Genomic DNA, 19441 nt, shown 5'->3' with positions numbered 1-19441 from the left:
AATTAGTGGTGAAGAATATGAAGCCCTATGCAATATGACTCCAGCAAACACAAAATTAGTTTAAAAGAACTGAGCCTGTCCAGAAATTATGCTTCTTACCAACGATATGTACTCATCAATGAAGATTGTATACCTTATTCAATTGTGGGTCAGTGGGAACGTAATGTAGCAGACGGAATGTCAGTTCGTCTGTACAAAAGTAAGTGTTTTGGCCAATGTCATGATTGAATTGGAGTACTAGCATACCTTGGAAGAAGAGCAAGAAGGGACATTATTATCCCGATCGTATAGACACATATTTTTGAGTATCTAGCCATCCAACGTCGTAACACCTGTTTTGATATGAGACCCTTTATCGGCCTCATGTGTTGTTTTCGCCATTGGTTTTAATCCACGTCAGATAACGTTGAACACGAGACTTCAACGTGTGGCACATTGACAACCAGTTAGCATAGCCATGTTGTGCTAATGTTTTGATTGAAAAATGAGATGATCTGTCATGGTATTTTCGAATACCGTCTTACTGCATAGAAGAAATTCGAAACATTAACTCAAATGTTCATCTCTACCGATAAACTGTGGTCCTTTTCACAAAAAAGTCGTAAGGGTAAATACAGATTTGTTATTTTGTAAATATTTTGTAAAAATGTTACAAATAATTTATATAATAATGTTCAGTCGTGTGTTAAACTTAATGGACATTTTACAGATTGGTTTGAAACAAGGGTGTACATTGTCTCCCTTATTTTTTAATATGTTCATCCATGATCTTGTTTACGACATTAAGAAGCTGAATATCGAAATTGATGTTAACAATGAAAAAAATGTATTTTATTATATGCAGATATTGTTGTATTTGTAGCTGAAAATGAACAAGATTTACAACAATTGTACTTAATACATATGTTTGAAAAATGGCTTAATTGTTAATTGTGATAAATCAAAGGTTATTTACTTTAGAACACAGTCAATGTTAAGGACGTCTTATCAATTTATGCTAATTGATAAAATTGTTGCGACTTTTTCTGTTTATAATTATCTTGATGTACTTCTAACCGAATCATTTACAGTTTTGTAAAATATTATCTAGAACGTTAACACCAAATTTTATGGTTTATGGAGAGTTAGGTAGATTTACGCTTAATATTCAGGTGAAGATGAAAATGATTTATTTTTGGCACAAACTAGAGTCAAATGAGAATATAAGCTTTCGCGGAAAGTATATATTTTATTATTTTTAATTAGTGTATAACCAGTGATCGATTATTTAAATGGAAACTTTTATCAAAAATATATATTTTGCAGCATAGGTACATGTATGACAAAAAATCTGACAAATCTAGGAACATGTAAATTTGTTTATTTGAAAACCAGTGTAAAACAACAATACCCTCAAAACAATCCATACAACAATGGTTTGCCAAAATGGAGAGTGCATCTTAAGAAAGGTGGCTTTATATTCCAAGTTGAAGACGGAATTCTGTATGGAACCTTATCTTCTTAGACTAAAGATATCGTATATACTTTATATTTGTATGTTGCGAACCAGTAAAATTAGGTTCCCTGTAGATGCAAGATGGTATAATTATTATACCCAAAATTCGATCGTACATGCGAGCTCTGTGGGACTGGTCTTGGAGAAGAATATAATTTTATTACTGTTTGTACGAATAGTGAAGTCACGGACTTCAGAAATAAGTATATTTCCTCATACTATACATCACGTCCAAATCAATACAAAATTCATAGGATGCCCAAATGCTGCAACTTGGATGTGTTGACTAACCTCTCTATTTTCATTAGTTAATTAGTTAATATATTTAGTATAAGGTCATGGTGTGACGAATCACATTGCTTCCATTGTTTTATTTGTATATACGTTAACTGATTGTTCGCCTCTGTATATGTTTGCCCCTATTGCGTTCTTCGTGTGCCCGGAGTTCATTGAATAAAGTTTCCTTAAGATTTCATAAACTCGTATCAAATATATGATTATAACAGACAGCGACGCCGGTAAAGTAGCCACTGATTTTTTTTTTCTAAGTTGAGCTGGTACCCTCATTTGTAAACATTTGATATTTAGCCGTTGTCTGCAGTCAGTTGATAAATACAACTTAAAATTGACCTGGATTAGAAAGTCTTATTCTTTGGAAGGAGACGTTTTCATCATCATTGAGTTAAATTTTGAAGACATAATAGAAGAAATATTTATGGGGTATCAGAAAGGACATAAAATTATACACTAGCTGTATTATTTAACCTATGTAACTACTACATAGAAAGTTACATTTGGTTTTCAATTCAGATTAAAAAAAAATCAAGATAGCAGATACACAATAGTATCATAAAAAAAAGATGACCTGAAAGTTTCTAGCAGTTCCGAAAAGTGAATTAAAAGGAATTACACTGCATGATGGATATGTATCTCTGAGTCATGACAAAGTCCGTATAGATGAAAACCGAAAAAAAATAAAATAGGAGGTACTCAGTGGCATAATAAAATAATCATTCTTTGAAAGTTTTATAAAAATCTACGAATGGGTTTGAAAGTTCTCAGATAAGTTAAACCTTCTAGAAGGAGTAATCAAGAGAACCAAGATTATAGCGGAAATCAAAAGAATGAAATCCAGGGACAATGACCAGACATGGAAAACAGACACAAATAACAAAGAACATTAAATAACCAAAATAATACATACAAAGTAACAAAAGTAAATGAGCAACTTGGACTCCACTTAAAACTGGGAGTAAGGACCAGGTGTACCGGTAGGGTAAGCGTCCTCTGCTTTTCTTGAAACACCCGCAGAGTTGCCCATAAAAAGTCGAGTCAAATAGACAAAAGAGGAAAGGAAAACTATGATACTTTGACTGAACAAATCAGTTATCATGGTGCAGATGGTTACAGTAGTTTGTAGTGATGACTTCAATCTTATAGCAACATAACCCTGTTCCAGATGCCTAATTGTAAGAAGTCTAGCGCGGTACAAAATTTCTGCATAATTACGGCAAGCTCTGGGATAACGTTTGAGCAACTCGGCGGGTGTTTCTAGAAAAGCAGAGGACGCTTACCCTACCGGTGCACCTGGTCCATGCTCCCAGTTTTTAGTGGAGTCCGAGTTGCTTATTTACTTTTGTTACTTTGTATGTATGATTTTAGTTACTTTATGTTCTTTGTTGTGTATGTCTGTTTTCCATGCCTGGTCTTTGTCCCTAGATTACATTCTTTTGATTACCGCTATAACCTTGGTTCCCTTGATTACTCTTTGAGTTGTGATATGAAAACTCCATACGCAGGTGCTGAAGGGATGTTACCACGGATGAAAGGAAAGTTGACAATTCGGACTGAAAAGTCATCGCGTTTGTCGTGTAGTTTGGTCAGTATTTTTCCTTTACCATCGATCTATAAGTATAGGTCAGAATAGGAGGTGGACTCCACCGTGTCTATAGTATCCTTTATTTACAGTTCCATGTGTAAGATGCAGTGTATAAGATCCCCGAAACTAGGATTGTTTAACGATAACACGTCATATATATAGCAGAAACTGAGAGAAAAGGATCTAGCTAAACGATGTTCCTTCTTTTGGATCAGATCAGCTATAAAATCGGCCTCATAAGAGTGAAGGAATAGGTCAGCAAGTAGAGGACCACAATTATACTCATTTGAATGCCGAGTGTTTGTTGAAAGACGCGTCCACCACACTGGAAAAATATGTTGTCGATCAAAAATCCAGCATTAATTTTGAAAAAAATCTTTGGTATATTTGGTAGATGATTTGGAATTATTTTTTACAAAGTATGAGGAATCTCTACCAAGAACTACATATCTGTATCTAGGTTTACCTTTTCTTTGTTTCGATTTTTTCCGGATCCACATTGAATTAATATCACTACAGGAGTAACAAATGTCGTGGTAGGACTGGAGTCCCTCTTTGACAGCTGTGAGTATCGAAGTTAAAAGTTTTGGAAGAGGTTTGGTGGTACATTTTGCAGATCCAGCTTTGTAGCGTTGTTTGTATGAATTCTTGTGGAGTTTAGGAATCCAGTACATAAACGGTAGATCACTTTGGTAGAAAGACCAAAAGAGAATAGCACAGATTTATAGTTTTTCCATTATCACTCCTTTGGAGAGTGAAGTAGTATAGGTCTTGTTACTGCTATTATTTTCTACGTCTACCTCTGATAATAAACATCGGATGTAATACGTTTTGCAGACAAAAACAATGGTGTCTTGGGCTTTGTCTGCTGGTACGACAACATATTTGTCTTGTATAGTAGACAATATTTTCGCTACATCGAGGTCTTTGAAAACTGATCTAGTATTGACACTCATTGACCCACTTAAAACTTTCATACGTTTCAAATTAAAGTTCTAACAGCCTTTTTCTCTTATTTTTGGAGCATGGTTCACGGTAATTGGGACCTTTAGAAAGGACCTTAGGAAGAGATTCGTTTTCGATGATGTTTAAATTTCCCGGATAGACCATATTTGAATGGAGAGTTTTTGTAAGAACAGTCAGATGATTTAGCCTCGAAATCTTCAATATCGAGGTCCTGCAATAGCCTTTTATAATTGAAAATTTATTGGATGCAATAGGTGAAGTATAAGAATAAGAAATAATTGGTGTTGATTTGTCTTTGAAACACGGGGGAATTTTGTTCGTGACGTTTTCGTGATGGAGGGTGTTAGCCAAATTAGTTGCATCTGAACATTTATTGACAAACGGTAGTCAGAGGAAGAAGTGATCGCTTTTCTTCATCTTGACCTTCAATACAAACTAATTCAATGAGTTTGTGGAAACTAATAGAATTAATCGAAAGGGAGAATGGCAAATTTTCAAAATAGTATGTACTACATGAATTTGTGCTGAAAATCTACCCTACAATTGCGCAAAATTTAACAAAAATCATTTTATCAAGTTATCATTGAAACAACCAGAGACGTACAGACGGACGGACAGACATACATCTGGCAAACAAGGAAGGTTTCGAATATAACATCGCCTCAACGTGTGGCGGGTGTTATGATATAGACAAATAAGATAAGGGCACATTCGAGAAAAATGTAACAGACGCAATATGACCAAAATAATTTACGTATGAACCGCGGAAACATTTGAAATTGTTTTACACTATGTTGCCAGTACGGGCGCCGAATGGGACTTGATCTTTTTTGTAATCGAATTCCGTCAAAACAAAATCATTTCTGTCGTACAAAACTATATTACACAGATTTGTTTTATGAACACTTCATTTTGTAATGACGAAATTCATTTTTTAAACAAAATTAAATTCCGTGACAGAAAAGTCAATTCTGTTACAAAATTCAATTTTCTTTCACAAAAATCCATTTTGTGCTATTCTGCGATAGTAATACTTTATTATATAGAACTTACTTTGGTAGAATAGTTCATCACCCATATTATATGTCCTCGCTCGAAGTAATCGGAAACCTGCGTCTGCGAGACCCTCGGTTACTATATCCAATGAGAAACCTTCTTACAAAATCGTGATGAGTGAATTCATTTGCATATCCAAAGGATTCTGTAAACTAATTTGCATACAAAAATGACTTTTGAGACACAAAGTTCAATTTTGTTAAATTAAACTCATTTTTGTTGAACAAAATTCATTTTTGTCTGTACAAAATTGAATTTTGAGTACAAAACCACAGGAGTTCCATTCGGCGCCCCGAAGCCAGCGTCTCTGTCGAACAATTTACAATCTGCACAATTATGCATTTTGTTACGTTTGAGAAATAGCACAGATGCATTTTTTTCAAATGTGCGAGAAAAATAACGGCGCAATCAGCTATAAATTGACATGTCAATATAGAAAAACAAAGATGTCACCAGAGATTCACACACATGCCATAAAAAGCGAACAACGCTGGCTTCCTACTTAAGTATACCTACACGTCTTGCATGGTCGATAAGGGACGAGATTCCTCCCTGTCTAATGCTATCTTTTATACGTCCTACCGTTTTTATTCATCAGCTCCCATTGTGCTTCTCCGTGATTTCTGGGTTTTCTCTACTTTTGATGCCCTTCTCCTGGTGTTCGTTTTATTGTTGTTTTTAGATATATTTAGGATATTTCTTTGATGACATGACTCAGCCATCTAAGCTGTCTCCTTTTAAGTGTTGTAAAGCTGCTTAGATTGGTACTTTTGTCTTCAATAAACATTTTCTTGGCATGTATAGCCTGCATATTTTTCACAGGCATTTGATGTGAAATCCTGACATGAAGCTTTTGATTGGCTTTTTGTGAAAATTACATATTCTTATTTCTGTTTTTTTCTAGACAGTTCATTTAATAATAAAAAAAAATACAACAACATACAAGCAGATACTATTGTAGAGTATTTAAATCTAGCGGTATCAGAACTGCTAGGTCGATCGTTCTTCTTCTGTGTTCCTACACACAGATCAATATGACGGCTGATTCAGCTTTATAAGATGAAAAGATGACAGATATTAAGGCACCCATTGTGTGTATTGGGTGAGGAACTTATGTATATTTTGTCGAGTGAGGTAAAGTCAGACGTCAGTTTTGGGGAAGGGATGAGTTTCACATTGATTGAGTGTATTCTTTATTTCAGTAGTTATTGATTTCTTCACACAGCTTCCTTTTATGTTCTTCTATGAAATGCAATTTATTGATAATGCTAAAGTGTATTTTGATATTTTCTAGTTCAATTATAGCGACATTTGTTCTACCGATTAGACAGAAGTGTATCTTTGTGTTCACCAGTCATCATGACGTAATATGCCAAATGCTCCCATGTCATCTTATAATAAATATTTGAAAAAATGTATTATACAATAGGATAATTAGCAAAACATAAGTCAATTTTATTATTTTGAAGAAAAAAAATTTCCGTTTAATTAAATAGTTATAAACTTGCAAATAAATCTTTATACTGTTTCCAATTAATGAATCGGTATTAAAATCGACCAGTGAATCGTTTCCTCTTTCTTGTATCTGGCAGTATTTAGCATTATATAGCATCAATACTTTGGAGTAATAATTTCCAACAATCCAATGAAAAAGTTTTGCTTAACATAAACTAAATATAACTATTTTAAGAGACTGTCTTAATTTTACATCGACAGCACGAACATTTCATTCCGATACCTGACTGAGTATTGTAGGACGAAGACTTGAGTTTGGAGAAACTAACCGTTGAAATAACTTTATTGGTCATTTATGAGTTGCGTTCTTAAATTTGAAATGACAGAATTAGGTGTAGCTACTCTTTATATTTTGAGTGCAGAAAATAAAACGTTTTGTTTTGTGTGAATGTGAAACGAGTTTCTCTGAGTTAGCAACGTAAAAATCCAGCATAGCATGTCGGCATTGTACAAATCATGCTGGGTCCACTCGTTACAGCCAGGATACACAGATTACTCTTGTAAGAAAAAAAATAAACGACTAAATGGGTCCTGTCTATGTGTACTTTCTTTTTGTAGGCATGCATACAAGTACACAGACTGTGATAACATGGAGAAACATTCCCACCACGGCTAGATATATACAGTACGAGAACCCCTGCCTACTCTTAATTGGTAACGCCTTGTGTTACATTATCTCCGGACTTGCTTTGCTAGTATTTGGTGTAATTGTAACCTCCGTTACCTTCCAAAACTTAGAGAGGCACACGGAGGGGAATACAGAGAGATACATAGGACCTGTTTTGATAGTTGTGGGAGCCCTAGTTCTTGCTCGTGGAACATTTAATCAGTTCCAGTTTGTAGAAACAAGATCTAGAGAAAGGCTGGTGGTACGTGACTGTCCAACTGCTTTATATTCATCCAGACAAATAACCGAGGTAATTTATAACAACAAACAAATAAATAAAATATGAAACCATAATGTTACCTTCTTTATTTTTGAGTATTGAATACCGAGCGTCTAGTAAGACAACTCGTGTGTAAATGAGTATACCACTGTATACGTTACATGAATTTGATTTCTGTAATATGACAAAAGCACTATACGGTGGCAGATACAGAGGGGTGCTAGGCGTTCGAAAATTTGTCATTTTCATAATGGCAAAATGTGTCATAGCACCCCCTCCTTTTCTGAGGAACCACGGATGGCACTCCTCCTATTCTAAGAGTCTGGAACCTGTCCTGCTATATTTCTGCATCTGAATTGCCAAGGGGTAGATAAATTTTGACGTCTGTAGGGCGTCATATTAGAATAACAAACAAATCTTGATTTGGACTGGATTGTTTCATATAATTAACCAAGTTCTGTTTGTTTTTAATCAGTAAAAGATCGAGTTGTTTTTAAACCGCGTCGCTGTTCATATAACGTAAATTGGTAATATATCACATAACTTTGTAAAAAAATTAAAACATTCCTAGAAATAAACTTAGTTTTCCTTTGTCTAAGGTCTGATTATGAAATATAATGACCAGCCGAATTCCCTTTCCAATAGAGCTCTAGTTTCTCTTGGAAGACAAAGAAAAGATAACTTCTACCGTTTTTAGGGTTTTTTTAACATATACTTTGAAATTATAATCGTAAGAAAAAACTCTATGGAACTCTCTGCTGCTGAACATGCGAGCGATTAATGCTACATAGAGAATCTTCTTTTGTTACAGTGTAGCAGTACTACGGCCACGATGTGCAGCGTATCAGTCAACGAAGAACCGACTGTCTGTATCCAAACAGCTCATACCGACTTATCGAGGTGAGTCGTGTCTATTCAAACCACAGCTACTTGGGATCGGCAATTTTTTTTCGTCATATATATATATATAAAGTCTAAAGGAATCTGCCAACCAGCAAACTTAATGGGTATCGGATCGTCCAGTCATGACGATGCAGCACAAACAAATATAATTATACAAGTCTAAAGGATTGTACAACGATACCGATAAAGATGTTAACACACTATAATAAAGTATATATAAAGTTTATATACTTTATTATAGTGTGTTAACATCTTTATCGGTATCGTTGTACAATCCTTTAGACTCACACACACACACACACACACACACACACACATATATATAAATGTCGACCCCCATATTTCAGAAAACTTCATATGGATAGTTTAAATGCAATATTTGCTGTTATAACACATGATTTCGTTTGGTTTTTTTTAACAAAACAAAATTTAAAATCCGATCCCAAGTATCTGTGATCCAGACAGCTTCTACAGACTTATAGAGGTAAGTTTTGTTTTGTCTGTAGTACCTGTGATCCAAACCGCTTCTACAGACGTATCGAGGTGAGTTTTGTCTGTAGTACCTGTGATCCAAACCGCTTCTACATACGTATCGAGGTGAGTTTTGTCTGTAGTACCTGTGGATCCAAACAGCTCATACCGATTTGTCGAAGTGAATTTTGTTTTGTTTGTAGTACCTGTGATCCAGACAGCTTCTACAAATTTATCGAGGTGAGTTTTTTCTGTAGTACCTGTGATCCAAACAGCTTCTGCCGACTTATCGAGGTGAGTTTTGTCTGTAGTACCCGTGATCCAGACAGCTTCTGCCGACTTGTCGAGGTGAGTTTTGACTGTAGCACCTGTGATCCAGAAAGCTCATACCGACTTATCGAGGTGAGTTTTGTCTGTAGTACTTGTGAACCAGAAAGCTCATACCGACTTATCTAGGTGCGTTTTGTCTGTTGTACCTGTGATCCAAACAGCTCATATACCGACTTATCGAGATGAATTGTGTAATTTTTTCCATGGTAAAGATTTCTACTCATATTTATATTGATTAACGAATTGTAATGTCGAGCTCTCTATTATTTGAATTTTAAATACATTTTAATAGTATATATAAATCAAAATAATTACGCGTTTGCATATTTAGAATTATGCATATGCAGAAATAATAAAGCAAACACATAAACATATTTATGTAAAGGCATTAATATTGAAATATGACACACATTCCGCGCCATATACTAGTTCAATAATATCCGTAACAATACAGAATATAATTATTCTTCCTCATTTTCAGAAGCCCACATTCAAATGAAGACCCTCCTCCGTATGAGGTAGTAATTGCTGACCAAGCTTTATCTGACTCTCCAGACACGTATGATATAGTCCGTATTACACAGAGGTGGAATGACGATCTGCTTACAAGTGAAGGATCTATTACCTCCCCTGATAACGGATCAGAACCCCCATCATACGACGACTACATGAAGAGAGTTTTGGAAGGACAGAGTGTTACTTGACAATTTGTCAATGATTGTCATTTGGTTGTGTGCCCCTTTGCACACGTTTGAAGCAGAATACCTAGCTGATGTTGTATGATGGCTTTGTTTCCTCGCTGTAAGGTTTGATGTGAAATGGTTTGCTTTCGTATACTAAGAAAAGCTTGGTTTTTTATTTAGACTAGGATTGTAAGACTTGGAAATGATATGTGTTCATATCTTAGTTCTGTAGAAGGCAATGCATTGTAAGTGTTGGATTACATGCGCGAATCGTGTCGTCCTTCAGACTTGTTATTTTTACTTTCATATGTTTTTATATAAGTCTGGAAGACAACTTTAGTGATGTTGTCAAGTTATCTGTAAAAACATAAAATGTCAAGCTTTGTCTAAAAATGAAGTATGTAGTGTCATCGTTCTGTTACCGTGGATTTTATTACGTTGTTGGGGCCTTCCATAGCTTACTACTATTGAAGCTCTTTCGGTGATCTCAGAATTTACTATTTTTATAAGGGTTATACGATAGTACGTGTTGTGTTTCACTATATTTGTTCCCACTTCTATGATACATTTTGAATGTTTGTCTGCATTTGAATACGGTTTCATATTCAAACTAACAAGTATAATACATTATAAATGGCTACTTTTCTCTCTGACCGTATAGTTAAGAAGTATGGCAATAACTATCCCGCCATCTGTCATTAGTTTATCGTTTATTGTTTTATGAAACTCGATGTCAGTTCGTTCAAATGTAATAAAAGTCTTAAATTTGTCATTGATTAGTCTTTTTCAAGACGCCTTACGATTTTTTTTCCAGGAAAGTCTTATCTAGAATTTGTTTGCGTTTAACTCTTTTCATTGCTTTTTGGACAATATAATACTAGTTTGAGCATGATATATTATGCGTTCACTGATGGTTTTATGTTTAGAAAGTCGGTAAATAGCTCAAATGCATGGAAAACCTTTCACTTGCTCATTCAGATATGGGACTTCAGGACACCGAAACTGGATTACTCCAGTTGGCAGTTGGAATACTGATATTGTTAGGGAATTGTGTCGTATTGTTTATTTTACTAAGATATATGCATGTCAAAACTCAAAGCAGTTTTCTGATGTTAAATCTAACATCCGCAGATTTTCTTGTCGGATTAACCCTTGTAATACAGGCAATGTCAAATTTAACGGAAAGTTTACAGACTTGGTCAGAAGTATGTATTTTCCGTTTTTCGTCCATGATTTTTGTGTCATTTTCTTCACTGTTTGCAGTTCTTCTAACAGCTTTAGAACGGTATTTCTCTGTTTGTTACCATCGTAACAATACAATTATGACAACCAGGAGAACGATTTCTGTTGCAGTTTGTTTCTGGATATACTGTTTTCTTTTGACAATATGGCCGATCTTTTCAGGCGAATATCATAGAATGTCTGAAAACAAAGATTGTTGGCCCGCTCGAGGCTACCTGGCATTTCTACCAGTACAGTATTTCATTATTTTGTTTGGAATGTGTGCAATGTACGTTAAAATGTGTCGTATTGCTGTCAAGAAAAAACGCCAGATTATATCAGTTGAAGCTAACCTTGTTTTGAATTCGAGGCTTATGAAGTTTCAGCACGAGCTTCGTGGAGCGAAATTTATGGCTGTCATCCTCGTTGTTTTCATGTGTTGCTGGACACCGTTTGCTGTCTGCTTGGTGATTCAGGCAGCTACTACAGATATAAATATTAATGTCATGAAGGCATCGGGAATTGCTGCATTTTTTGGAGTTTTAAACTCCCTAGTTAATCCATTTATTTACCCATTACGAAACAGAAAGTTCCGTAGTGCATCTCATCAAGTTTTCGGACGAATCAAATGACACTTCGGTAAACACGGGGACACGACTTCAACAGTTTTATAACTTCATATTTATGAAAGATTATTTAAGAACTTATTTTTAGAAGCTAATTTATATGGCTGCAAGTCTTTCCTTTCAATTTTTAAATTAGTTTATGTAAAGATCATGATTTTTAGAAGTTTAAGTTAATGGGAATAATATCGCAAGACACTTGTTTGTTTTAATACAGCCTTAATTGTTGAGATTTCATCTGAGCTCTTTTTGAAGGAAGTGAGCACCAACATTTCATGCAAGTATTTTTTCTAGAAAAGGATATTTTTTTAAGGTTAAATAGCACGTTAAAACCATTCTTAGTTTAAATACAAGTAACAGTTCTCTTTTATTTTAATTACATTTGCCATCTTAAACAATTACTAAAACATTGAAATTTTATTAAATGAACAGCTTTGATGCCTCGATTGCTTCTTTTAACTTCTGTTTCTGTTCAGTCTCCATGTTCTTTAACGGCAGTCTACACGGACCGGCATTTAATCCTGATACCATATTAAAGATCTCCTTGGCAACGTTGATACCGCCACCTGTTCAATTGAGGAACAAAATTAGTCCATGTCAAGTGAGTTTCATAAAATTTCAGCACTCATAACAGTTTTTGTTGTCTTCACGAAATCCACTTTGTTCATACACTAAAGTGGTGACTAGTTTTGTGGTTACATGAGGGACATTTTATTGTATTTACTTGGTGGAATAATATCATTTACTTTTAAACTTCATTCTTTGATATCCTAGACCACTGTGTTACGTGATGGAATGGTACTGTTGACTTTTGAACTTTTAATTTTAACTATGATTACTTACCACAATCAGCTCTGATCGTATTGATTTCCTGTAATTGACACTGTAATAAAACAAGTAGAATTGACAGAGTTCTGAAAAGAACTGCTCATAAAAATCATTTATTTCAAACGTTTTTCGTAGTTTTAAACTTTTTGCCTGTAGTGAACATCCGACTTCATTCATAATTGGCAACAATTCATATACATGTACCTCAAAATAAGAAGAATTTATATACTGTTCATAAACACGTAAATACCTGGATCTGTTGGGCAGTTTCCATGTCCCCCTTTTCAAACGCCGATTTTAGTTTGTCGAAGTATTTTCCTAAAAACGAAGCTATCACAGGAACTTCGATACCGAGACACAAACTTGTCAACAGTTGCTGAAAAGTTCAAAGAAAATAAGTAATATTTGTTCCCAAATTAATAAAAGCCACACCATTGATTTGACGACAAAGACGTCATAGTGCTTTGTTCAGCTACATTGTATCAGTCATTACAGAATAAACGAAACCGATGAGATACTTAAGTCTTAGTCCTACTTCGTTTTGAAGGCAACGTATTTTCATCATCAGAATACACCCATTGGAGTATAACATGATTAAAGTCCATGCCTAGTCTCGTAGACATGCCTTCTCTATTGAAACCCAAGTACGTTAGCCAAAGAAAAGGACGGTCATACGATGGTGTGTTTACACTAAATAAAAAATTGGAATTGAATATTCATAAGCATTTAAATCGACTGCTTCCATCGACTGTTGACGTACAACACAACGCATGTACACTTGTGTACGACATAGGCAGTGCGAAGTGGGTAAAAAAACTTGATTCATACATACCACATCTGATCCTATGAGAACCTGTAACCTTTTAGGGTTTAATAACACACACTTGTGAGCATTTGTTAGTTCTCTTGAGGAGTGCTTGATACCAACAAAGTTGGGGATTCTCTTCTCTGCCATCTCTAGTATCTTAGCATCGTTTACTGGGGAGAATTTAAACCTTATTAACTTATTATATAAAATTACTTAGTATGTGTCCACAAATAGAGTAGAACTAGGTGTAATTGTTGCGCACAACGTAACATAATGTTGTTTTTTTTTGTGGAGGGGTATGCTTTTTTTTCTGGCGGCCACCTTGAAATTGCGGTCATTTTAAATTCCAATACGACCGATCGGAAGACCTTGTGATGATCAATTTTAAAAGCAACTTGAAGTATCAATCTTTTACATTTTTGGTGAATTTTTGACGAATTTTTACCCTACGGTGCACCTGGTCCATGCTCCTAGTTTTTAGTGGAGTCCGAGTTGCTCATTTGCTTTTGTTACTTTGTATGTATGATTTTAGTTACTTTATGTTCTTTGTTGTGTATTAGTGTTTTCCATGTCTGGTCTTTGTCACTGGATTACATTCTTTTGATTACCGCTATAACCTTGGTTCCCTTGATTACTCTTTAAAAAGTTTGGACGGCGGTCATGTTTAAAATTTCAAAACCTTTGTAGACATCTACATATGGTCTATTATTGTGCCACTTTCAACTGCTTTAAATCCATTCAGCCGTTTCTGAGGAGATGCACGGACAAGACGGATGTAAGAAAGAAAACAATTTAAAAAGAAATAAAAACAATATGCTGGAGGAACGCAATTAAAAAAAAAAAGTTCATTCATCAAATTCATACCGTGTCATTGAAAAATATACACACAAAATTGCAAATTGTACAATATTAAAAAATATTTAAATGTATTTTTTTTTTTACATCGAAGCATTAAATTATTTCGTTTCAGTCTTCTTCTGTTTTAAACTGTTCTATAGCACAGACAGCTCAGTAGGTATTTTAAGAAATGCAGAGGACGCGTACTCAAACGTTTACTTCGCTACAGCCCTATGATAGAGTGCTGGCGACTCGTTATTTTTTCCATTTTCGTTGGATGTCTACAAGATTTTGTGTTTAATTCCGTAGAATCTGTCTCTGCGTGTTCCGTCTTTTTTCTTTGAATAGCAAGCTTCAGAATTCGCTTAAACTGTGGTTGCCCGATTTCACTCCATTTATTTTGCTACATTATCTAACTTTTCTAGAATAAGTACTTTACTTACAAAAGACCCCCGTCATAAAGTTGATACAATAATAATAGAAGGGTGTGTTGGGTGCTGATGCTGCTACCTCTGTTAAATAGTCTACTAACTGCTCTATAAATACAAAGAGTTTATACTTCATTTCATTAAAGGATCGTACACTTGTCATAGACAACATTTCAATTCAGATATTTCTATGGTAGATGTCTACATAATACTTTGATAGTTTCTGTTTATACAGGTATCTATATTTTATGTTATAAGTTAGCAAGGGAATATCTTGTTTCAATTTAGAATAAAATTGTTTGGTACATTGTTGGTTTAAAATGTGAATATGACATAAAAGAGTAATTAAGGGAACCAAGGTTATAGCGGTAATCAAAAGAATGCAATCTAGGGACAAAGACCAGACATGGAAAATAGACATACACAGCAAAGAACATAAAGTAACTAAAATCCTACATACAAAGTAACAAAAGCAAATGAACAACTCGGACTCCACTAAAAACTGGGAGCGTGGACCAGGTGCACCAGTAGGGTAAGCGTTCTCTGCTTTTCTAGAAACACCCGCCGAGTTGCTCATAAAAAGTCAAGTCCGGGTTAGACAAACGAGGAAACGAAAACTATGACCCGTTGGATAAATCGAACAATTATGATAAGTAACAGTTTTATAGCTATTTTCTAAATACATGTTTAAATTTCCGATCGACTTGAATAACGTAAACAAAAGATAAGTAGTCACAATAATACAAGTGAACTGTAATACACCATGCTAACTATTTAAATAGAAAGCACTCTCAAAATTTCGTTTCCGCTAAAAATATTAGAACTTGAATGATTCTTTGACTATATTATTTACCTTCCGATTCTGGTTTGTAGAATGACGGAGAGAAGCATGCAATGGCATCAACACCGATCTCTTCTGCGTGACTAGCCTACAAAGAGGGCACTTAATTTAACAAAATGCACGTTTACACAAAATGATTCTATTTATTGAATACTGTTTTAGGAAGTGTTATGTATCATAATGTTCTAATATACACTTACCAATTCCTTTGAATCTTTGTAATTATTTGCACCAATGTGGAGAATTATACCAAATCTGTAAAAAAAAATATATTTTTGTTGCGATACTGGAAACCGATTAAAAAAGGAACGTAAAAATAATTCAAATAATGAGATCAAACACTTTTTTTTCTCAACAAATACCATTTAAACAATTTTAAAATATTCTACAATTACAATGTATGAACCAACCTTCCTTTAGCTACTTTCATCCATGCCTTTGCGATCTCTTTCCTTTCCTTCAAGGTCAAGGATAAACCCTCAGCTAAAGTACCATTCACTACAAAAAATGCATTGATAACAATTGACAAAAAATGTTAGGAAACCAAGCATCCTGAAAAGTGAGTATCTTTCTTTCAATCATAAAAAATGTTTTCCAACTGCAGTCTTATTAAACAGCTATTTCATACCAACTTACCAAACAGATACGAGAATTTTTGATCCACTAGGTATTTTGCATAATCTTCTAACCCGTCTAGGTTAATTTCTCTGTAATTAAAAAGAAATGAGACGGGTAAAATTTAAAACATAAAATCACACTCCAATAAGTCTAAGAGCTACGTCCGATTAAATTTTAGCCTCTACCATTTCGCCCTGTTCGGAAGCATATAATTTCTATAGGAAAATACCCAAAAAAATGTGACTTGTGCGGCTATGATGATAGTTGTCTTGGTACCTTAAAAATTCGTGATGGAAATGTTGACTTATGTAACAACTATTATTGTCGTAACCTCGAAGATTCGTGATAGAAATACTGAGACGACAATAATTGTCTTGGTACCTCGAGGATTCGTGACTGTGATATTTTGTGGCAACAGTAATTGTCTCGAACTTCGAACATTTGTGATTGTGCGACTTGTGTGAAATGATAGTGGTCTTGGTACCTCGAGGTTTCATGACTGAGTGACTTGTGTCTGACAATGATTATTGTTTTTGTACCAGCCGAGGATTCGTTCTGAGTGACAATGATAATTAACTTTGTACACGCCGAGGATTCATGCCTGAGTGACAATGATAATTGTACCCGCCAATGATTCGTGCCTGAATGACAATGATAATTGTACCCGCCGAGGATTTGTACCTGAGTGACAATGATAATTGCATCCCCGATGATTCGTGTCTGAATGACAATAGTAATTATCTTTGTACCCGCCGATGATTCGTGCCTGAGTGGCATTGATAATTGTACCCGCCGATGATTTGTGCCTGAGTGACAATGATAATTGTCTTCATACCTTGAGAATAAGTACAAAATGTATATCATCCAGAAAATCGTTTTAATGCATTAATTATGCTATCACGATGACCATGTATTGCTGCAAGGTTATTTTTCTATCCCAGGAAATTGACGGACGAGGGGCTGAAACTACACAGCAACGAAATTAGTTGTTGAACTTACCCATTGTCTTTAAATAGTGTGAATGGGGCACAGACACAGCCTTTAATCTTGAAATTTTCAAATTTCTGCAATGGACAAAAAAATTGCGGTAAGTAAATTGGTGTTTTGCTGTATTATAGGCGGTAAATAAAGTGGCTTTTTTGTTGTATCATAGGCGGTAAGTACAGTGATGTTTTGTTGTATCATAGGTGGTAAGTACAGTGATGTTTTGCTATATCATAGCTAGTAAGTACAGTTATGTTTTGCTATATCATAGGCGGTAAGTAATGTTTGCTGTTTCATAGACGGTAAGTAGTGATGTTTTACTGTATCATAGGCGGTAAGTAGTTATGTTTTGCTTTATCATAGGCGGTAAGTAGTGATGTTTTACTGTATCATAGGCGGTGAGGTTATATTTTACTGTATCATAATCGGTAAGTAGTTTTACTGTATCATAGGCGGTAAGTAGTGATGTTTTGCTGTATCATAGGCGGTAAGTACAGTGTTTGTTGTATTATAGGCGGTAAGTAGTAATGTTTTGCTATATGATAGGCGGTAAGTAGTGATGTTTTGCTGTATCATAGGCGGTAAATAGTGTTTGCTGTATCATAGGCGGTAAGTAGTGATGTTTTGCCGTATCATAGGCGGTAAATAGTGATGTTTTGCTGTATCATAGGCGGTAAGTAGTGATGTTTTGCTGCATCATAGGCGGTAAATCGTGATGTTTTGCTGTATCATAGGCGGTAAATAGTGTTTGCTGTATCATAGGCGGTAAGTAGTGATGTTTTGCTGTATCATAGGCGGTAAATAGTGATGTTTGCTGTATCATAGGCGGTAAGTAGTGATGTTTTGCTGTATCATAGGCGGTAAGTACAGGTATGTTTTGCTGTATCATAGGCGGTAAATAGTGATGTTTTGCTGTATCATAGGCGGTAAATAGTGATGTTTTGATGTATCATAGGCGCTAGTGATGTTTTGCTGTATCATAGGCGGTAAGTACAGGTATGTTTTGCTGTATCATAGGCGGTAAGTACAGGTATGTTTTGCTGTATCATAGACGGTAAGTACAGGTATGTTTCGCTGTATCATAGGTGGTAAGTAAAGTGATGGTTTGCTGTATGGTAAAATGTTTTATTGTGATGATAATTCAATTTTGTTTCTTTTGATTATAAATTGATATTAAGCGACGGTTTCAATGTTAATCGTGTCTCTGCATCATTGATTTGTCTTCGTCGCTGCAGTATGTAAACCATAACTGTTCTCTGTGGAACAGGCATAAAGAGTAATCAAGGGAACCAAGGTTATAGTGGTACATCAATTGAATGTAATCCAGGGACAAAGACCAGACATGGAAAACAGACATACACAACAAAGAATACAAAGTAACTAAAATCATACATACAAAGCAACAAAAGTAAATGAGCAACTCGGACTCCACTTAAAACTGGGAGCATTGACCAGGTGCACCGGTAGTGTAAGCGTCCTCTGCATTTCTAGAAACACCCGCCGAGTTGCTCATAAAAAGTCAAGTCCGGGGAAGACAAACGAGGAAAGGAAAAACTATGACCCGTTGAATAAATCGGTTTTCATGGTGCAGATGGTAAAGATAAATTTGTCTATAAACACTGGTAAGACTACCCAGTCGCACTTTTTCAATACTTTAACATAAGGGTTGTATCTAAACAAAAAATGAGCTTACCTTCACAGATTCACCCATTTCTACTACACTATCTTTAATGTAAATACAAAATGTATGTACAAACTGCCCTACTTATGAACTGATATGGGAGCAATTTACATACCTAATATAATCAGTATAGATTTGACAATTCAGACTCACGTAATGTTAAAAACGGATGACAGGTATTAAGATTCTGTGACATGAAATCTATGCATTAAGGGAACAATCATTTTATCACTGAGAATCAAGTTTCAAACAAAAAGAGAAGACCATGGAATCGCCTAGACACAAAGAAAAATGATTGACAAAACAGCTTGAAACGACCGCATAGGTCGAACTCGGAACAGTTGGGACAAGTGTGGACACAACTTTCAGGCTTGATACAGACTCATC

At 35.1% G+C, this 19441-nt stretch overlaps 3 protein-coding genes across 8 annotated transcripts in view; 1 reads left to right on the top strand and 2 right to left on the bottom strand.

Moving 5' to 3' along the window:
* Nucleotides 1-408, bottom strand: part of LOC148618400 (thioredoxin domain-containing protein 11-like) — a 49733-nt gene extending 49325 nt beyond the window's left edge. The window contains exon 1 of one of the 3 annotated variants that reach the window (XM_088577249.1): nucleotides 247-408. In XM_088577249.1, coding sequence (XP_088433375.1) covers nucleotides 247-365 — 119 coding nt within the window. In that variant the 5' untranslated portion in view covers nucleotides 366-408. The remainder of the gene's footprint in view (nucleotides 1-246) is intronic. The other 2 variants (XM_088577250.1, XM_088577251.1) reach the window with 2 other exon arrangements.
* LOC148618399 (uncharacterized) lies at nucleotides 400-10957 on the top strand. 3 transcript variants are annotated; one of them, XM_088577252.1, is made up of 4 exons: nucleotides 400-607; nucleotides 7470-7828; nucleotides 8610-8698; nucleotides 9984-10957. In XM_088577252.1, the coding sequence occupies exons 1-4, from the start codon at nucleotides 556-558 to the stop codon at nucleotides 10204-10206; spliced, it is 723 nt and encodes a 240-aa protein (XP_088433378.1). In that variant the 5' UTR covers nucleotides 400-555; the 3' UTR covers nucleotides 10207-10957. The 3 variants fall into 3 exon arrangements, with proteins under 3 accessions (XP_088433378.1, XP_088433380.1, XP_088433379.1); XM_088577254.1 differs by lacking the exon at nucleotides 400-607 and adding an exon at nucleotides 6387-6498; XM_088577253.1 differs by lacking the exon at nucleotides 400-607 and adding an exon at nucleotides 6406-6530.
* Nucleotides 10958-12431: 1474 nt separating this feature from the next.
* LOC148618398 (N-acetylneuraminate lyase A-like) lies at nucleotides 12432-19160 on the bottom strand. 2 transcript variants are annotated; one of them, XM_088577246.1, is made up of 11 exons: nucleotides 19067-19159; nucleotides 17389-17453; nucleotides 16408-16478; nucleotides 16182-16269; nucleotides 15972-16026; nucleotides 15784-15859; nucleotides 14946-15038; nucleotides 13690-13835; nucleotides 13108-13233; nucleotides 12873-12912; nucleotides 12432-12595 (listed from the first exon to the last, which is right to left on the bottom strand). In XM_088577246.1, exons 1-11 carry the CDS (start codon nucleotides 19082-19084, stop codon nucleotides 12450-12452), a joined length of 924 nt encoding a protein of 307 aa, XP_088433372.1. In that variant the 5' UTR covers nucleotides 19085-19159; the 3' UTR covers nucleotides 12432-12449. The 2 variants fall into 2 exon arrangements, with proteins under 2 accessions (XP_088433372.1, XP_088433373.1); XM_088577247.1 differs by lacking the exon at nucleotides 12873-12912 and having other exon boundaries at nucleotides 19067-19160.
* Between the last annotated feature and the right edge of the window lie 281 nt (nucleotides 19161-19441).

This window comes from Perna viridis, chromosome 4 (genome assembly GCF_037379345.1).
Source record: "Perna viridis isolate PV_CMFRI_1.1 ecotype Kerala chromosome 4, ASM3737934v1, whole genome shotgun sequence".
Taxonomy (NCBI): Eukaryota; Metazoa; Mollusca; class Bivalvia; order Mytilida; family Mytilidae; genus Perna; species Perna viridis.
This window is presented reverse-complemented; position numbering and strand designations above follow the sequence as displayed.

Excerpts from the sequence above, each read along its gene's own strand:
- LOC148618398 (XM_088577246.1), bottom strand. Across the intron at positions 16,270-16,407 it reads AAAATTCTCGTATCTGTTTG|TGAATGGTACTTTAGCTGAG; the intron begins GTAAGTTGGTAT and ends CATTTTTTGTAG. Across the intron at positions 13,836-14,945 it reads CTTTATGACGGGGGTCTTTT|TAAACGATGCTAAGATACTA; the intron begins GTAAGTAAAGTA and ends AATTCTCCCCAG.
- LOC148618399 (XM_088577252.1), top strand. The coding sequence starts at position 556 with ATGTTCATCTCTACCGATAAACTGTGGTCCTTTTCACAAAAAAGTCGT. Across the intron at positions 608-7,469 it reads TTCACAAAAAAGTCGTAAGG|GCATGCATACAAGTACACAG; the intron begins GTAAATACAGAT and ends TTCTTTTTGTAG. Across the intron at positions 8,699-9,983 it reads GCTCATACCGACTTATCGAG|AAGCCCACATTCAAATGAAG; the intron begins GTGAGTCGTGTC and ends CCTCATTTTCAG.